Source organism: Simochromis diagramma, unplaced genomic scaffold, assembly GCF_900408965.1.
Source record: "Simochromis diagramma unplaced genomic scaffold, fSimDia1.1 OVJJ01000669.1, whole genome shotgun sequence".
Classification (NCBI taxonomy): Eukaryota; Metazoa; Chordata; class Actinopteri; order Cichliformes; family Cichlidae; genus Simochromis; species Simochromis diagramma.
The window spans coordinates 3,653,038-3,674,313 of NW_024387458.1; the positions used below are offsets into that span (position 1 = coordinate 3,653,038).

The 21,276-nt window shown below is 41.0% G+C and overlaps 1 protein-coding gene across 25 annotated transcripts in view; it reads right to left on the minus strand.

Annotated features, from left to right (window-relative positions):
- The window catches only part of mapta (microtubule-associated protein tau a), a 33,679-nt gene extending 17,463 nt beyond the window's left edge, over positions 1 to 16,216 (minus strand). For 10 of the 25 annotated variants that reach the window (XM_040014323.1, XM_040014309.1, XM_040014322.1 and 7 more), the window contains exons 1-4: positions 16,106 to 16,216; positions 6,578 to 6,710; positions 1,898 to 1,990; positions 1,227 to 1,298 (exon numbers count right to left, since the gene is read on the minus strand). In XM_040014323.1, the coding sequence (XP_039870257.1) occupies positions 1,227 to 1,298; positions 1,898 to 1,990; positions 6,578 to 6,692 (280 nt within the window). In that variant the 5' untranslated portion in view covers positions 6,693 to 6,710; positions 16,106 to 16,216. Of the gene's footprint in view, positions 1 to 1,226; positions 1,299 to 1,897; positions 1,991 to 6,577; positions 6,711 to 14,669; positions 16,083 to 16,105 lie in introns of those variants that run through there. The other 15 variants (XM_040014329.1, XM_040014314.1, XM_040014328.1 and 12 more) reach the window with 6 other exon arrangements.
- Between the last annotated feature and the right edge of the window lie 5,060 nt (positions 16,217 to 21,276).

The window sequence follows — 21,276 nt, forward strand, 5'->3', positions numbered from 1 at the left end:
GAAGCTTTGGTCACTTTGAAAAATACACTTATCAACTTTCTTCTGTGAGAGTTATCTAAGAATAAGAAGTCATAAAGGTTCCTCTGGCATCAGTGACGACTCACCATCAGCTTTTATATCATTTTACAGCGTGCAGGGTTGAGCAGGGCGACTTTTATCCAAAATCATTACCCTTCTCTAAACCTCACCAAGTAGTTTTTGTGCCTAAAACTAACCAACTAACCAAACAATGTGTGAAAGCGAAAGAAAATGGATATGAACAACAAAATCCACAGAAAAAAGTGAAGCTTGCAACAATCTTAACAACATTGGAGGAATTTCTGAGAATAACCAGAGTGTTTAATGGTCTGGGAAGAACGGGCTGAAACACTAACACTGTTCTCACGTCTGTACACGCAAAATAAAGACAATATTAGCTACAGTCAACCAGCTTAGCATATAATGAGCTATGTTATAATGGGTAACAGAGACAACTAGCTGACATGATAGTTATAGATGCAAAATCATATAATTTTAACTTTGCTTTACTGCCGTGTCTCTTAATGCATATCTGTGGAGACAGAAGGTCAGTCCACTAATAAATTCATTAGAACTCCCCGAATTTTCAATTTGGTATCTATTTCCGATGGAATTTTCCTTTTTCTTCCTCTTCCCAAAATGGGATACCAACTTTGGTCTCCTGCATGCACTCAACCTCAAATTTTGTGAGCATTTCAAATGTGAATGAAGTCGACCTCTTCTGTAGTCTCAACCGGCAGATGGCCCCGCCCCTCCCTAAGCCTGGTTCAGCCGGAGGTTTCTTCCTGTTAAAAGGGAGTTTTTCCTTCCCACTGTCACCAAAGTGCTTGTCATAGGGGGTCTCTGAATGTATTATTTTAGGGTCTACCTTACAATATAAAGCGCCTTGAGGCGACTGTTGTTGTGATTTGGTGCTATATAAATAAAACTGAATTGAATTGTAGTTCACATGAGAAAACCTTCTTTTAATAAATAACTCTGAGTGTTACAGGACATGTCAGGGGGCCTCCTGCTTCCACTACATACATAACCCACGTAAACAAGTGGAGTCTCATGCTAAGCTAAGCTAAACTAACAGCTGTAGCTGCACATCTCATCGAGTAAGTGTATTTCTCAAAATGTCCTGCTATTCTTTTAACGATGCTGGGGAAACAAAAGGAAGCACGAGCAGCAGAAAAGAGGCAGCAGCTCAGCGTCTGGAGGCGTACCGAGTTGCCCCTCGTCTTTGCTCACGGTGCTCTCTGTATCTTCAGCTCCTGCTTTCTCTGCAGGCGCCTCTGCTGTTGGATAAATGGATCTCAGTCAAACATCAACAGGAATTGTTAAAGTCTAATCTGACACTTCATCAGGTTCACACAGCTCAGGCTAATGTTGTGTTTACTACCACACGTCAGCAGCTTCAGAAGCTGTTAAAGAGATCAAGGAGGTTTTTCAGCCCGATGACTTCCCACCTCGCTTCGCTTTGGAAAAGCTGTCAGTCTCAGTATTTATGATCAAAGCCTGCTCGACCCGGGCTGGAGTGACGCTACTGTGGCCACATCGTACAGGCACAGAGGGGCATTGTTTTCCATGTTAGTCACTGATCTGTTCATGTTCGCTGGCTCTTATTGCACTCTGTGTGGTAACAACACAACTCGCTGTAGAATCAGGCAAATCAAAAGGTTTTAGCAAGAAAACTCAAACTTGAATCATAAAAGTTTAGAGTTAGGGAGCAAAAGAAAACCAGCAAACCAAGACGAGCGTTTCTCTCAATAGAGCTCTAAATGAAGAAGATAAATCAAGTGATGATTTGCACACAAACTGAACCATGCTAAATAAGAGCTAAAACACGGGTTAAGCTGCAGCTCGGGCTTCATGTCAGAAGTGCAGGCGGGCGTACCGGGCTGCGCCTCGTCATCACAGTGGCTGCTGTCTGGCTGAGAGAGCTCAGACACAGAATTCACCCCATTCTCACTGAGTGCTGCTTCATCCTCTGCAAATCAAAGGTAAACGGGAGGTCAAAGCCGAGGTAATCGTGACAGAAACTTGGAAAAAACCAACCACACACGCTGCTTAGAGGTCAACTGTGAAGCAGAATTCAAAATGGTTAAAAGGCATCAGCGGCAGTCTGACATTTAAACCCAGAACCATGAAAAGTCTTCAGTCGGCTCTGTTTAAGGAGGTAACACATTTATTCACAGTCTACTCACCTTAAAACAATAAATACTGAACTACAGCAGAGCTACTGCCTCGATTTTCCAAAAAGCAAGACTATTTCTGGAATGACGCATTTAGACAGCATCGCCAGCCTCAGCTTGACTGAGGGCTACACGGCAGATTTGGATTATATTAAGGTCCGGTTTAGAAAACTAGACATATATTTCCTGGATTATACTGTTGTGTGTTCATCAGGTCATCCTCACATACAATCTGCTTCATGTAAAGACTTCAGCAAATCAACAAAAATCCAGACAGCCTAGACGTTTACCCCATTTTGTTAGTCACAAGTATCAGCAGTGTTGGGGGAGCAGATAAAAACAATAGCCTAAAATTTCTGTGTTTTATTAATGAATTATTTTTAATAACTAAAAGTCTGGCAGTCGGTTTAGGTCGTATTTGGTGCTCTTGTTTTGCTGTACACCACTTACAGGATATCAAACTATCTTAAATTAATTAGATAATTTAATTAGATAATTATGTTTTTCAGATTTTGACACTAACAAATTTTAACGGGAAGGTTGTTTCGTGTCTGCAGCATCCAGACACAGTGGGGATGTGTCACCAAGGCAACCAAAAAACACCTGGAGGCGTACCACGTCTTTGATGACACCGCCAAAATGTTAAAATCTGTCCCGTTATGGACTCGGACGGCGTCTCTGCTACGAGCTGCAACCAAAAAGGAAAATCTTCACGCTGTGTACGTCGACGTGAATCAACACACCCGAGTCTAGAAAATCATAATCAGAAGCACAACTCTATTGTATTTTACTAAATTCTATCCTGGAGTTGGTTTTTATGAGAATGTCTTCTCTTGTCATGATGAGATGTTTTTAATAATAATGAGGGGATAAATGGAGACTGACTCTAAATATCTAAATATTTACCAATTATGAAACAATAATTTAATGTAGAGATTAACAATCTTCCCTGTTTATAATAAGATCTACAAAAACCTCCAGATCTGTAACAACTTTGTGATACTGACATCCAGTAATGTAACTTAAAAAAGCCTCTAAATATCCACATTATGAGATTTTAACTCATTTTTATGAGACAATAAATTACAGGACAGGCTCTTGTGATTTTATCACTAGAGCTTTATCAGAATAATGAACTCTTTATGATTTCTCTTAACTGTTATTTATGTCATGCTGCTGTAATTCTGTAATTCTGTAATAAATCAACATTATGGGATTAATTATGAAACTCTGTTTATAATCTCTTAATCATCTAATTTTATAATTGTTATTACAATAATATTTATGAGGCATTAGATCAGGAAAGTCTCTAACTCTCTTAATTATGACATTTTAAACCCATAACTATGAGATTACAGTTGAAAACAAAATTAAAACACTAAATTATCTCTTGTTTGTATCGCACTTCCTTGCAGATCAATAGATACAGTTTTGAAAGCTCTAATTTTGTATGCATCACTCCAAAGAACTAAGCAAAGCACCTCTAAAGCATCAGATGGCTAAAAGCTCTAAAATATCCTAAACGAACTAATCTCACTTTACAAATACGTCACTTTCCACACACCACATCTGCTGCTTAAAGGGATACTCACTTTGTGTTTCACTGCTGATACATGTGTTGTTTACCCCTGCAGATGGACCTGACTCTGTGCACTGCTTCCTGTTAGCACATAAGATGATGGGAAATGGAAACGGGGAGAACGAATGCACTAGTGAGGGCTGTAAACTGGGGAAAGCTAGGCTACGTACTAATTAGCCATGTGGTTGATTTGGGTAGATTAGAAAAAAAGGGGAGAACACATTGCTGAGAGGTCTGACACTGATTATTCGCTCTGTGACGAATAAATCTGTCCAAACACAGTGAAGCAAACACGATGCATCTTTAGCCATTTATCTGCTCTTCGTTTACGTTTCAGTCATCAAATGGAGCTTTCTGAAAATGCTTTCTGTGCTGCGTTAAAGGCCCGATTGTTTATGGACTGAATTGCGAGCGAACAGTGGAGCTGGATGGAGACGGGGCTCTTTCTCAGGGGTCTGACCCAGATGCCCGGATTACAGAGCACAGTGCAGCTGCAGTCGAGCATGTCTTCTATCCATTATGTAAGAGATTAAAACAAAGCTCTGTAGAAACTCAGGAGCTCGGCCTCCACCCAGACGACAGTGAAATTTGGTTTAACTCTACATTTAAATTCTTCTCTTTGACATTCTTTGATGTCTATTCTAGGATTAAAGCTTTAATTAGAAACCCTTTACCTGTGAGCCCCACACACAGCTAATACATGCATTTCATACGTTGTTAAAACACATTAAATTGTAGTTTAATGTAATAATTAATATAAAGCATTTAAATCCTCTAATGAAGACAAACTGGATTTTACAATTTGGCAACTGTGTTTAATTAAGATGTCATAATCTGTTTACATAACAGCCTCTTTCCATCAGTGCTACAAAGGAAAACGACAAATCATTTACTCCAGGCTTTTATATGCTTATAAATGCTAAATAGGTAAGAAACTTAATAATAAAAGTGTTTATTGCACAAAAGAGCAAATCTGTTTATTCTTTAGCACAAAGTTTCATTTATATTTAAATATTAAAATATTTTACATAACTTCCACTCAAACATGCTGTAATTTCAGAGACATTTTTACAGTTCGCTATAATTAGCAGCTAGCTCAGTCTATGTGATGTGATCATAGAGTTTGATTACAGCCTGCTAACGGCTCTCCTCCTATTTATCCACATGTAACATTTAGCCTCAGTGTTAGCAGTGACGCAGTGATCAATCAGTCAGTTTTATTACCGGGTGGGATCATGGTGGCTACGTCCATCGTTGATCCCTTTTCAGGAAGCTGTTATTAACACAAGGAAGATAATACCTCAGAGGTTTTATTGTTGTGGGCACCTCACAAACCTTTAGAGCTTGACTGCAGATGAAGAGCAGTTGACAACAAGTACGAATTTAGCATTTTTCACATTTCATAATCAGACGGATTTTTGTTGCTGGTGTACAAAATGAGTTTGTACTTCTGTAGGTCAGTTTTCATCAGACTAATAATACATAAGTCTTCGGGTACATTCAGAGACAACACGTTCTCACTCCCAAAGCGTAACATTTTACGCTAGGTGACAAATCGTCAACATATTACGTTTTCGGCTACCCACCACGTTCCTAAATGACGACCTCAGAAAAATGAGGAAATATGAGAACCGTATGGACTCAATCTACACATGTTCGCTCTTTTTCTTCAAATCGCTTAGAAACACGCTATTTAACATCATTACAGTCCTGGTTAAGGTCAGGAAAAAGGTTAGGTTTAGGGCTGGAATACAGGGCTGGAACGTCTATTACTGTGGGAGCGTCATTGCACTGGATTTCGGCCATAACCCGCCGCGTACCATAAGAACGCCGAAGGTCAAAACGTCGTGACAAAACGTCGGCATGTTACGCCTCGGGAGTGAGAACGGGCTGTCAGAGAACGTGTGGTACACACCAGCACTGGACACTCGACTGTGAGCCTCAGTGCAGGAGGACAACGGAGGGAAAATATGGAATGATATTAAAATGATTCATATTACACTGATTTTTACTTAAAGTTCAACTTAGTTAAGTTTTTACAGTTAATTATTTGTGGTAATAGAAGTAAGTGATAAAAAGGTGGCGATAGATCATCGATAGGCCTCTCCTGTTCCTACAGTCTGAGCTGAACATATAAAGCCCTCACACGAGCTGATCCCGGATATTAAACCAAAACCAACACGATGGCTCACTTGCACAGTTTTTCCTCATACTACAAAAACCACATTTATACAAAAAAGTTGCCGTTGTCTCAATTTTTTCCTTAAAAATAATACTTTTCCAAGAATTTCCAGAGGTGTTGTATCACATTGGATCCCCCTGATTGCATAAACCCGCTCTATGCTTTTATACTGATGAAGAGTGGGGTCATGTAATTTCCTGTCTTCCCTCTACTAGAGGGGCGGCTAGCTACGATCAATGAGAAGCGTGGAATTGACAGATTCTTTGGACGTGCACCATCAGATAATCTCTCGTATCCTTGGAAACTGAACATGCGTAGGTCTAACAGCACAAAAATAGCATCATCTCTACTCGTGCTGTGAGAAATAATGGTTTGCAGACAGAAGAAAAGAAAGCTGCTCATTGTTTAATCCGAATCATCTGCCAACCAAAGTGCAGCAACATCTCACAGCTCTCTGTCATCAGACTGATTTCAGACCCACCAGTGGAGCTCAGAGGATTCACAAGGTGAGCTGAAGCTGGAAAAAGATCTCATTAAAGACACTTTCTTGTCATTTTTAGTGAGTTTGCATTTGTGTGTTGGGTCCTATTTTGCTTCCAGACTGTATTTCTAATGTCTGACCTTTCATTTTGACGCCGTTCTCCTGGTGGTGCTGATCCTTGATGGTCATGTTGGCTAAGGAGCTGCTCATGGTGTCTCCAGAACTGTAGCTGTTCGCGTTGTTCACGTACTCCATTGCCAGTCGCGGGTCGGGCTGCAGGAAGAAAAAAGCAAATTAATGAAGTACTGAAGGTCCAGGGTGTGTCACGTTACACATGTCAGCTGAAAGCAGCTGACAAGCAAGAAAATGGCTGTAATGATGGCGCACTTAACAGACACTTTGTCTTCCGGCCTGCAGAACAAGCCCGTCACCACAGAATGTAAACAGACACTGTGCCTGTGAGAACCTTGTTATTTATACATCCTGACGTGGGGTCAGCGCTTCAGGTTACAGCCTCACAGACAAAAATAGTGCCCTCTGCCCATGTGCACGCTGTCCTCGCTGTGACAGGGCTGCACTTCCTAAACACCCACTGACTAACTGCAACAACAAGTGCAGCCACGTCTCAGCCGTGGCAGGCAGGTCATCAGGATGCAAACGCTCCCCACTGTACAACACAACACTGACGCTCCTTCAACCGCCGAGATGTGAATTGCGTCCAATCTCATAAAAAGAGGATTACATGTCAGATTAAACCCGAGCCTCTGGTTACATCAGCGCTTTTCAGCTTGAATCATATTTTTTCCCTCTCCTCTGACACAAACACACACACGCAGACAGTGTGGACAGCTTATGCCGTAATCAGTCTGTGCATCCAAACTGCATGCCCCGAGTTTGTTTGGTGATGCAGATTTGGCAGCTTCTGGCCTTCGGTTTCGCCCTCATGTCTACTTTGGCACATAAACATGACACTTTAATCTCTGAGATGTACAATACAGCTTAAAGCGGCTATTATAGTAGCACATAAAATTGTCAAAGTAGTCACGGAAATAAAACAGCAAGTGCAAAAACTGCTGCTTCTAACTCAGTGAGGGAAAGTGGATTTCCTCAAGAATGAAAGTGAAAGTTTGGCCCATTTAATGCTTTATCCTTCTGGGCTTTTCTCTGTTACTGCATTTATTCAGCCGATACAGTTACTCGTTACTTTACGGATTAAGATTTATACATGAAAATACTATGAGCAGCTTATAAAATCGTAATAACCTCATGAACGCTTATTAAAAAAGAAAAACCTGCTCCATCTTCTGCTGCCCTTACTTTAGCTCGATGCTACCGAAATGTCCAGACCTCGCTCACACTAACCACCTCCCCCACTTCTTTCTGGGAGGTTCTCCCCACAGATGTAAGTTAGCTGAGAGACAGAGTGTCTCTATGCCCTGGATCTGCTGCTGGGCCTCCTCCTCATCTAAACACATCACCCAAGAGTTGTTCAGGAGCATGCCAGCCGCATACGGAAACACCTGAACTCTCTGCTTTTACTGAACACAAATCTCACGAATTCCTGTGACGCCACCTGATGCAAACGTCGTCTTAAGAGCAGCAGCGCCTGAACTGTTGCTATAGTTACCCACCCTATAAAACCCACCCTAAAGGCACGCTCAGCCCAGCTATGCGACCTTCCCTCTGTGTACCTTCATGTCTCCTGACCTTGGGTGTTTAAACAGCGCTCCACATTCAGCACAGATGACAGAAAAGGGACAAGGTGGAAACAAGATCAGGCTTAAGCACCACAGAGAGGCTCGTTTTCACAAAGAAGCTCGATTCTCCTCATAGTCCAATTACACAGAGAATTCATCCAATCACCTGCTGTGAGTCAAAGCCTGATAGATATTGTCTGTAAAGGTTCTCAGTCATCCAGGTCATCGTAGTTACTTGTGAATAGTGAGTATTTCCAGCAGAAAAAGTGAGGCAAAATAAAGTGTGGCACTCACTTCTATAGAGGAATAAGATCTATCAGGTCTAAGGAGCTTGGAAAGAAAAGCATCTGAACTTCTTTAAGTTTCTTGTAGACGTTTCACCTCTCAACCGGGAAGCTTCTTCAATTCTAAGAGTCCCCAATTTTAAGCCCAAGGTGTGAAAACAGGCACGGGTCACAATTTACTGAGGTCAATCCTGGGCCATTTGACCTCAGTAAATCACATGATAGAGTGGGGCTAGGTTCCACACAGGGTTCACCCACACCAGATTTCACACCTTGGCTCATGTGATTAGACAGAGGATCAATACGGGGTCCATGACCCTCTTGGGGACACTCCCATAGGGCTTAAAATCTGGGACTCTCCACATTTGCTCTTAGAACTGAAGAAGCTTGGGCTTTCTTTAAGTTATTAAAAACTCGGCCATGTGGAGCTGAGCTACCCAGATAAGTCATTTATACACCCACGACGTAGCTGTTATGTTCATTACCGAATGACTAGGATAAACCTTGTTATAGGACAAAAACAGGAGAGATGGTTCAACAAAAAGAGTCACTAATGTGTGTGATGTACACACAGTATGCTTGGTGTTTACAGTTTAACACTGAAGGGCTACTTAAACTGTTGTAGCTCACTGCCAGGAGAGAGAAAAGGTGGATGTCAGCTGGAGCCATCCAAAGGCCCAATCCAAAGAGGGCAAACTCTAATGGGCCAATCACAGGACTCCACCTGTCTCAGCATTAAACACAGACTCGCACACTGTCTGGAGAAGCACACCTTAATTTTTCATGTCAACATTAGCCAAGTTGTTGCCATTTCACTCAGCTGTACAGTGGATAAGCTGGTTTCTCAGCTACAGCTACTTTGAGTAGTCAAATTGAATAGAAAAGCGCCAGCCTGTTTATTTGTACTTTAATGATAACAACAACTACATGGATTAAACAACAACTACATGGATTAAAAGCAGTTTTATTCTGACAAAAAAACTCATTAACACAGGAGGAGGTCCTAATACATTATATAAGTGTGTATCCCATAGGAGCTCTAATGAATAGTGCACTCTCCCGGTCCTCACACACAGTTCCCCAACAAAACCCTTCATTGTACACATGACAGAATCCAAACAACAAGGAGAAGGCAGCACTCGTGCCAGCAAAGACAATCCCTCCGAGAGGTCGTTCACTCTGCATCCGGGAGCTCAGACAGTTGGAGAGCAAACAAACTCGAGTCTGATAAGGAGCAGATCCTTCAGATAATCATGTGTACACGAGCACTGTACGTTAGTGTGAATCATATCCTCTGCCTGAGACAGTAAGGCCAGAATAAAGAATCTATAGCTCAAATACATAACAGATTCACCACATCTAATTTTAAAAATAGAGGCGATCTTAAACCCGTTATCAGAAATGCTCGGGCGGAAGCAGTCCTGTAAACTCTCCTTCCCAAGAGCATTTCACTAATTTCGGTCCTCTGCAAACTTTACAACAGAAACACTTTAGACGGGAGCAGCACCTCCTTAATGATTTGAACTGGGACAAAAACACACACACACATTTCACCTGCTGCAGAAAGGGAACGTGACAGCAGTCTTTGTCGCAGCTTCATGAGGGGGAAAAGCCTCAGAGGGCTGCTGATGCAGCTTGTTCCTCTCAGGGGCGTGTGAAAATGTGATCTTGGCACAGACCGTGCCTCTGCAAGGAGCTCGGTCAACAGGGATGTTGACACAGCTCCAAGAGCTCTGAGCACTCAGTGAGACAAGCAGTCTGAAATTAGGTGTGTGTGCGTGTGTGTGTGTGTGTGTGTGTGTGTGTGTGTGTGTGTGTGTGTGTGTGTGTGTGTGTGTGTGTGTTTAGCTCAAATTTAGAGCAAGATGCACTTTATTTCCTGTGTTTCTGCTGTTTCCCCTAGTGCCACAATTAAGATAAGTTTGAATCCCTGCAGAATTCCTGATATGTTGCTCATAAAGATTAACCATAAATTGTATATAAAGCTGCAGCCGCACTTTGGCCACTGTCATGTTGGCTTTTAGGGCCAAGAAGGGACCATATTTAAACATGAATGGAGTGCTAAGTCAGCAGCTAGCAGTAGACACAGGTATCTGTTAAGTGCTTCCAACTAACCAAACAATAAAACTGAAGAATTTCATTAATCAAAAGTGAAACACAAACTACTTAGATGTGCTGCGCCATGTATTATTTCCCATTAAACACTTTAGCAGCACCAACAGCTTAAACACAATCGAGTGGTGAGGACACCTGCCAATCAAAGAAACCACGCCCATAACTGCAGAATCCAGAGAGACGAGTTATAAAAAGGTTACCCTGTCAGCTGTTATATCTGTAACAGGCTGCAAATGTTTATTTCTGATATAAAGTTGGCTACTAGAAGAACTCCAAACCTGCAAGTCATAATGATCCAGAGTTAAGTGGACTCAGATTTGACTTTACAAACAGTTTGTGCAGCTTCCTTTATAATCTGAACATGTAGAATTACAAATATGCAGCAATCTGGGGACCCTTGAATAATGAAAATTATGAAATTGCATTATTCTTAAAGCTGGCCCAAAAAACAGAAAAATGTAAAAGGTTTTAGTTGCTAATTATCCTTTATTGACAAATAATAATGAGGGTTACTGTCTGTATAAGTGGAGGAGTGCCAGCACGGGTCCTTAGCTGCCCGTTACGGATCATCTCTGCTAATTTGAGTAACTGAGCTGTGCCTCTTAACTGTGTTTGTGCTTTCTGGAGCATTTTAGTGGAATTATCAGAAGTCTTTGCTCCAGTTTTAATGACTTTCTTCTCTTTTTGTATGTTACTTTGCACTAATTAACACTATCTCTTTCAGTATGATGCACAGATACAGCTTTTGAGCAGCGTTTGCCAGCGTTAGCTTTTATATTAGCACTCCATCTTCTTGTCCAAATATGGTCTTCATAACAGAACCTCACAAACCAGGCTATGTCCATCTTTTATATACAGTCTTATTTTGAAACCATAATAAGACAAATGCAGTTCAGTCCTTAGCATTTTTACAGATTAATGAAGTTTTATCTCCGGATTGATCGAGTCACGGCCTCAGCTGCTATGTATTGCAGAAGAAACCTGGGCAGATTTTCTGTTTTTAGTGTGCAAAAACAAAGATATTTCATTTACACTGACATAAAAGTAAAAACAAGCAGCAACTTCACATCTGAGAAGCTGAAACCAGATTATATTTAGCATTTATACTCGACAAATCCCAACAACTCTCAACCAATCTAATGTTATTGACCAATTCATTGAGTGTGTGACAGTTTTAGAGGTAAAATGGCTCACACTGAGAAACAAAGGCATTCGTCTGATGCCGTGTACGGGCCTGCCGCCTCACCAGCCCTGCGTGTAGCTCAGCTGAGAGACGAGGATGCTGCTCTCATGCTTGATTGCCTCTGTATCTCTGACCTACTTTGCTCACCACTCGCTCTCTCCCTCTCTCTGTGCTCTGGCCCAGCCTCCGGCAGCCAGCACACTCTGACTCTACCTTCCTAATGTGGGCCCAGCCCTGCAGCGGAGGAGCTGAAGGTGGAGCCCGTTTCCATTTTCCCCTCCATCTAAGCGCTGGAGGGGAAACATCTTGCAGGGCCGGTCTGCACACGGCACCACCCTGACGTCCCGCATCTACAAGCAGCTAATGTTTGCAATATTTCACCTTCAGGATTTCAGCCACGCCCTGCTCTGCTATCTTCACACGCATCCTCCTTTCAGTTCACATTCAAATAACTGGCACATAATCAATGCCAGACTTGTACTTCTAGGTTCCAAAGAAGTAAAAGACAAACCGCGACATTTCTGAGGCCACAATGTTGCAGTATGGAATTCAAGATATGAGGAATTCTTCTCATGTTTGCACGGCGCAGACTGTTAAATAATCAGGGACTCCAGCTGCTGCTGTATGTTCACAATGAACACACACACACAGGTTTCCCAATGCAATGAGCCAGTCCTCAGTCAGCATGGTGCCAATTAAGTGTGTACAAGAATGCAGCTGAAATCCCGCTGTGGCATTTCTTCTTCTATTTAATGAGGCAACGCATCCAGAAAAAGGCCTGTTGTGTGAAACATTACACGTCTGTGAGGTTTATCTTGTCCTTTATGTGTTCAGTAAACTAGAATCAATGCATAAAGTGATATCAAAAAGATATCTTTTAAATCAAGAGTATATAAATGTGGGTTACAACTTTCAAACTCTCTTGAAGACGTGCTCAAACTTCTTGCAATGTTCAAATAATTTAAAACGGGGAAAGAGCAGCACACGGACATTTTTGAGGAGTTTGAGCCTTTTTAAAAATAATAAAGTAACTTAAAAGAATATTTCCTGAAATCAGTAGCTCAGCTGCCTGTTTGAGCTCTGAAGCCAAATACAGTAAATCTGAGTAACTTTTAGAAAAGCTCCACTCTGGAGACTTAATTGCTGTGGTGCTGTTTATTCTGCCAGCCTAAGCTCTGCAGGCGGGTCCGTCCAAACTGAAGCCGGCCGGCTGGATGCGGTCGCCTTTGGACTCGAGCCGACGGGGGCCAACAGGCTGTCAGTCTTTGCTAAATGGAGCACTTCAGTGCGGACTCATTTCATAATGCCCGACGCTTGAGGCCATGATGGAGTCAGCAGTCACATTAAGGAGAGTGATTGATTTATTTCAAAAGAGCTGCACTGCTCACATCAGCCTGCATCTTTAACTACATTACACACGTCTGCGTTTTCAGTTCTTTAGGTTTTCTTTCAGCTTCGTCGCCAGTTCTTTTGGATTTGCTCCGTTTGTACAGCATACACACCTGCATACCAGAACAAGTGTCGTGTGTACAAGGAAAAGGCTTTAAAAGTAAAAGTGCCATCATAAAGTTCTGGACTCAAACCGCATTTAGCCAATCTCCCCTTCGGGATCTTCTCCTTATGCACTGCTGCTACTGTTTTAGGTGGACATCCAATTCTGACTTGACAGTTCAGGCTTGATGTTTTCTAGCCAAGTGATGACGTGTCTAATGCTTGGGACTGTAATAATCCTGCACGACCTCATTCTTTGTTAAATGATGAGACTGCTCCTAGCTACACTCCTGACCTGATGCATCGCTTTCAGGCTTAGACGCTGTTTGGTCTCATCGCCGCTGATGATTCCCCAAAAAGGAGGTCGGGTCAGTTTGAGACCTTTGGCTTTTTAACCACACCTTTTTTCACTTATAAACTGCTAATAGAGCAATGTAAAAATACATCATAACAGGTAAAAATACAGTCAAAATCAGAATGTAAAGGATCACAGAATAAGTCTCATGGGTGGTCGGATGATTGATGAGTGAGTGCTTCTGAACAAATCTGCATATAGTTCCCTGTCTTATGAAGCCTCGGATGATTTTACTTCTTTGTTCCTCAAACAGCTACTTAAATGAAAACATCTGAGTGGTCTGGAGCAGAAATGTCTCTTTGGTGAAAACAAGAAACCACAACTATGGTGAGACACAGGCTGGGCAAGCTGGTCTTTTTTGTGGAAAAATGTCAGAGTAATACATGTTCCAGAGTAAAAAGCTTGACATGTTAAGCGACTAAAAGTAGGGATGTCTCGACTTCTTCTATGTTGATTTTGATGCTCACAAACTTTGTGTGCTGTGCTCCAGAAACCCAAAATACAGCCAGTGTACATGCGTCAGTATGTAAAAATAACCTTCCCAAAAATATATCATGTAGAATTATCAAGCTTACAATCACATATCTCAAAGCTAAAATCTGGACCCAACATATTTCTGGTCCCTGACAAACCAGGTGGCAACTTAACTGATATCAAACATTATTTCATCTACATGCATAAAAGCAATCGTACCAAATATGCTGCACAGTGATTTTTCAAATATAACAACACTCACTGACAATGTCTTTTAAGTTCTGCTATAATGGAAATATGAAACTTTCCTATTTTTATTGACAGTTTTCAACAACTCTGCACCGTCGTCTGGCTTGTCTGCAGTTGAAATTGTGCTTCATATTGCCAGCATTCAATTAATTATGCATACAGTAAGAAGTGGACCTGGGACCCCTGGCTGGAGATGTGTGCACTCAGTTGCCAGCTTTGTTGTGCTGCTAATCCAACTAGACAGGTTTGGATGCCCAAATCGAAAGCAGAGAATCAGCTATAGTCTAAAGGTTTTAGAGGATAGATGCCTGAAGGCTGATCTGAACATGTCCAGCAGTGTTTTTTGGGGGGAGGAGCCCCTCTCAGACCTCCCTGTGCACATACCAGCGTGTCTCTCCAGTCGTGCCCAAGTGCTGCAGAAACTTGCAGAAGGATGTCTGAGTTTAACAAAAAAACAAAAAGATGGCACTGAGATGTGTTTCACTGCTTTCTGCGCATCAGTTGGAATGGCTCCCAGCTGCGGTTACTGACTACAACATGCCCGCTCCTCTTCACTGTAATTGTTACAGAAATCGATGCAATGAGTGAGAACCAGTGAGGGTGGGAGAGAGGTGTGTCCGAGGAAGGAGACGAGAGATTCTCACTCCAACATCCCTCCACCAAACCAAAGAGGAAAAAAATCACATATTGTTCATGTGGCGGGCATAAAGGGTTCGCGTTAAAAGGCTTTCATGCACCTACTGTGGGTCAGATCGCGTCCGCTGACCCTGGGAGGATTACCCAAGAGCCCATATGTGTCAGATAAGCAGCCTGGTTCACTGCACTGGCTGTGTGACAGCACACGGAGACATGGGCGCTCTCCTCTGTTTATAATATGAAAAAAAGGCGAAAAAAAATGGGCTTGGCATTTGCGCACAAGCGCTGCTTCATCCCGATTTCCAACACTATCCGCTCGCGAAACAATACAGAGACGCACGGAAATCAATTAAATACACCAGGGGCTTCTCGTTTTTGCGTCTATTTACATGTCAGAATCTCACATGTTAAAATCAAAGGAGCTGGTTTGTGAGGCAGCTGGTCTGGAAAGCATTTAGGCCTCAGATGCAAGAAAGAAGCGAAAGATCCAGAATAACGGGAGGGGAGGGGGGTGCATACAGCCATAAATTCACACTCAAAGCCGACGACACAAAGAACACAAGTGTTATTAAATTACAGTAAATCTTAGAGAAATAACACCGCTTTGTTGCCCCCATGGGATTCTTTATTAATGAGATTATAAATACTCTGGAGGATTAGTCTCGTTACTGCGCGCCAGCAGCAGAGTGGCAGTAACGAAAACAGGACCTGCTCCGGAGGATGATGGAGACATTTTTTTTCCTCTTGAGGAGGAAGAAAAACGCTGAATGTATCGTGTTTGTAGGGAGGTGACTGCACCTCCAGGGCTGGTGCGATGATGGCTGCAACAAAAACACGTTTCTCTGTTTATTGTAGGTCGATGGAGGAGCAGATCGCGCACAATGAAAAGCGTGAGCCCCGAAAACACGCAAAATGAAGCTGCTGCAGGAGAATCTGTGCTGTCATGAGATATAAGAGAAAAAATACGCCTCGTGTTCAAGTGCACGAAATTTCTATACGTAAAACGCGCACAGGCCCAACCTCTCCCACCTCATGCAAATAAAATATCAAGTGACAGGACGAATGCCGACGCAGAATTACGACGCGGGGTTTGAGCCGCACGTCGCCCGCTCTCCTGATGTTTCGGTGTGATTGCAGCCACACCGGATCGGTTAAATAAACCAAATATGTCTGGGTTTTCTTACCTGAGTGCAGACAGCGGTCTCGTCTCTTCAGCGGCAGTCGCTCACCGGGCGCGCACGGCTTCTCGTCGCAGTGCAGGCGCAAGCCGGAGCGGGGCGCTGTGGAGCGGCGATGACTGCATGTCATGAAATGCAACCTGTCTGCGCGCAGCAGCCTCCAGCCCATTTGCTTTCATCTAGGGTGTAAACAAAGAGGTGCAAAGACGGATGTTTTGCTCTCAGTTCTTCTGTTTATGCAGAAACAGCCCTGCACAGTTATATACACAGCTATCTACACACACAAATAAGGGCATTTTAAAAGGAATTTGAAGGTTTTAAAATGTCTCAGTCAAACTAACTGACTGGTAAATAGTAATTGTAACTGCAAAAAAAATCAAAGGATCCTTTTTTTTTTTTAAATCTTTGGCAATTCAACTGTCAAACAGTTGCCTCAAGGTGCTTTATATTTTAACCTCCTAAGACCCGAACTCTTCCACGGCATGCATTTTTAATTCCTCTTTGATATTTGGACATATTGGGGCCCGATGAATGTAAAAACAAAGAAATTACCAGATTTTATTATTTTTTTTACCTTATTTTTGTTTTTAAGAAACATGAGAGCCACATATGAGCATATTTGTTTAAAATTTTGAACAGTAGCAGTATAATGTCCTCGTAAGTGGATATCAGGCCCTTGTAGAGCAAAATTGAGTATTTTGGTGTAAATAACCCAAAATGTGATGTCCACATATGTGGACACCAGGTCCTAGGAGGTTAAGGTAATGATCCTACAATAATACAGAAAAACTCCAACAATCAAAAAACTCCCTTTCATCGAGCATGGAGGACCAGGCTCGTGGAAGGGCAGTTGCCAGTTGTGCGTCCACGTGTGACCACTTCCAGGCCAGTAACATCTGCACAGTATCCAATCACTACTGAGGACATCATTTGATCTTTTGCAGCCTCATAGAAAGAAGGTCCTGAGTTTGAATCTACCAGCTGGGGTCTTTCTGTCTTTCTTCCCCCCACAGTCCAAAGACAAGAATTGGTGATTCTAAACTCACCCTGTTAATGCGAGCCTAGATAAACCACCTCCTGTGTGTTAGCCATGACAGATGGATAGACCCCATGGATATGACCCCAAACTGGATAAGCAGTTTAAAAAATAATAGATATTTTCAAGACAATTTCAGAAAAAACAAGAATTTTAAACACCATCTGACATACCCTTGGACCTTACTGTTGTTAAATCAGAGCAAATAGTCGCAGGAGGGTCAACACCTGTTAAAAAGGCTGAAACCAGAAAAACAGAAGCTGTTACACAAATATCTCTTTAAAGCCTCAACTAAGAAATTTTAAAAAGCCATTTTTAAAATGAAGATTTTACTGAACCATCTGACAAATGTGCTTAAAAAAATAATTACATTACATTTCATATTTGCTACATCTGGGATTAAAAAAATGCTTAAAAACTTATTGTGCAATTTATTTCGATTTTTTCAGGAGGAAAAAAAACACACAGATGATGTTGAAGGCTCAAAAACTCCAAAAAACCTCATGTATCAAATATGGTACACTAGGCGTTGAAGGGATATGGGCAAAATGCTTAGCTGTCCATATGACATATGATACATGTTATGTTAGTACAATACTATATTATTAGTATATTTGCCGAAATATCAAATGTATCGAGTCAGTCTGTAACATTAAACATTATTATTTTCCACATTATCAACGGCAGCATAATTTTGTTCATATAAGTTCAAATGTGCGTGGATCATTGTTTTCTTTGTAAGCCTTTGTACAGTTTTCAGTATAACCTCCCTAAATACTTTGTTATTCTGTTAATCTGTTATTTCTACAATATACAGTTGTTTAAATTAGGATTTATGCATTTGTGTATTTTACGTGTATAAAAAGGTCTTTGATCATTTTATTAACATAGATCAGTTTTATGTGAATTGATTAGGTCCTTTAAGAAGCTGCAGGCTGATATAAGGACTGTGGGTCATGGGGACAGGTCAAATTAGAACTTGAACTTGTTTTAAATGGCTTAAAGTTAATTAAATTACCCTCTGCCAATCAGGCTCAGACAGTCAATAGTCTTTACAGTCACTATATCTAGCTTTGTTGTAGATGTTTTGCCAATATTATATAAGGGAGTGAGCACATATACGTTAGTTAAGTCAAATATTTCTAAAAATCCTCCCCTTTCACTGCTTTTTATTTTGCTTACATATTTCAAAGTCAATTAAATTCCGAAGAATCAATAATTTTCTATGAGTTGTAAAAATAAAAAATATATTTTAATCCAAATATAGTTACAATAAATTCTCATCTGATGCTCTTTAAATAACCTTTCTCCATTCATTTTTAGCACTTTTTATGTCAGCCTCCTAATAAAAGATGAGATGCAGGAGTGGCAAGATCTTCAGTAACACATCAGTAACTGTGAACTTGTATTCAAGCTACACCACTCAGTCCAGAACAACGTGCTACTGGTATCTTACACAAAGCAAACAGGCTCCTGATAGCACTGCTGCACTTAACTCCATTATCATTCTCTGGATTTTCATTTTCATTGGAAGTTGCAGTAGAGCTTAAGCATGCATTTCGTAACTGGATATATCTGGATAACAACTGTGGTCAGAGTAAATTAAGTAAAAAAAACTTGACAGAATAGCGCAGCATTAAGGACACATTTTCGGGTTTGAATATGTTACTGACTGTAACTATAATAAAGTTTTAATGAAGGTAGAAAGGTGGAATTTTACGAGTCTACAAAAGGAAAGTTATAAATTGATTTTTTTGTTTTTATCCATTTGTGAGAGGGGCTTCCAGACTGGACAGTAGCTACAGTAACAGATGGATGCGGTGGGCTCACAAAGGTCGAGTGTTGGCTCATAAAGCAGCTGAGACCTGCCAGACTAAACAGTGCACCCTTGTGTCACTCCTCTTTCACTGCCCTCCCTGTGGCCCCTCGGTATCACACACTGAGTGCCAACTTTTACACTGAGTCGAAAAAGCAGCAGTGGAATTATTGACGTTCGAATTCATGCTGGGGCCATGATGTGTTGGCAAGACAAGTGCTTTCTTTCTTTTTCCTCTCCGCCTCTCTGTTTTGCCTTTCTGGAATTGTGCCCAGTGCAACAGCTGGCACTAGCTGTGTGGGTTAAGATGATTTGGTTATTATCCTGTGGTAGGAGTTCTCTGTGAGCCAGGTGCTGCCACAAGACCCTTCCCTACCGTTTAAAGCCTCATGTGGGCACCGGCCTGAAGGAGCTGCTTCACAGGCTCAGGGACTTTCCCTTTTCTTTCCAAGCATTCCAAATAAATACAGTTCAAATAAAGAAATGGTGTAAGATAAATATTTGAAGTTACAGGTTTTTATCTCAGATAAAAGATGGTTTTAATATTAAGCTGGGGGATAACTTTTACTGATTGGCCGTATAATCATTCTTTCCATACTTTAAAAAACATGATGCTAACTTCAGGCATCCAGATTAATCAGGTATTCCGACTAAAGCTTATAACTTTCTCCGTTACTCTGGGAAAAAAATAAGATTTCTCCTTTTGCATCAACTTACTAGCAACAATCATCAGTAAGCTAGCAGCTCTTAATAACTAGCATCCCTGGAGTATTTACAAGCGTTCCTATGAAAGGGATTCATTATCCTCAGCTGGGAACTAGCATTAATTAGTTAATATGTTAACAAGTTAATATAATAGTTTCTAGCATTAGCATTAACTAGCATACCCAGCCTACAAACTTGCCTTCCTAGGCTAGCAACTAGCATTCCTAAGATAGCTACTATTAACAACCAACCTACACTACTGACTAGAATTTCTAGGCCAGCAACTAGCATGTTTAAGCTAGTAATTATTATTACCTCGCATCCTTATAATACTGACTAACATTCCTAGAATGATAAATAGGATCCCTAAGTTGGTGACTATTATTAACTAGCATCCCTGCACTAGTAACTAGCATTGCTAGGTTACTACCTAGCATCACTAAGTTATCATCCCTTAAGCTCCCAATTAACACTCCTAGGCAAATGAGTGACAATATTAAACTAAAGGCTAGCATTAATTAATAGAACCAGGCCTATATTTCTAAGCGAGTATCTCTAAGCTAGAAACTAGCAGAACTAAGTTAAGCTACCCATAGGGTTTTCAACTTTTTAACTATAAAATAAGGGGCACTCTGGTGTACCAGAAGCACAGTGCACAGCCAGCTGGGCATAGTGTAAAATGAAAAAAAATATTCAAATAAAATACTGTAAATAGGGACTTCAATCACCCAGTTTATTATGCTACACAGACAAAACATCACCTTATTTTTACAAATCACGTATTACTCTTCACATCTAATGTGCATAATGGGCCATCACTGAATGTTGTGACTGGACAGAAACAATCATCTGATACAACTGCAGTCAAATCAGATTTAAGTGGCATTACAGGTAATGGTCAATATATACAGGACATCTGAGGTAGAATAAGAGACGAACCATTTTTGCTCATTATACAGGATGTCCCAGCTAAAACGGGCAGTTGGCAACCCTACCTACACAACAATGGTCAAAGAGAAGTACAAGTTCTCTTTAATTAAGAAATATTTCCATAATAAATTAATATAATTCCAAGAAACATTGGAATTATATTTTCTGTATTTTCTATACAGAAAATACACAATTTCCAATTTTTTTCTTCCAAAACACTTTGATTTACATCAATTTCACAAGCTGCTTATCCGCCAATTATAAGGTATAGATTTTTGTCAGCATGCAAAGCTTAAAAAGGAAGTAAAAGCACATTTTTACACATATATTCTGTAGATAAAAGTAATGTGGAAAGACACTATGAATTTGATTCTGTAAAAATAGTAGAGGTATACAGTTTCTTGCATATTACACTAATTTCTTTATGTTTCAGTTCTGGGACTCCACAGTAGCTTTGCATGACCTTTTGTATAGTTATCTTATACGATCCATGTTTGTAGTCTTTTAGCTCATCATCCTTCTTAAACAAGACCTTTCAGCTTTTGTCTCTTTAAGACCCCCCTCCTTAAAAGTCCTCTGTTTTATGATTAGCAGACTTCTGGAAGCTTACTGAGGGGCAGCACTGAGTGTTTTTGAACTGTACTGATCCTTCAGAAAAGTAAATATTAGACCATTGTGAAGCCTGAACAT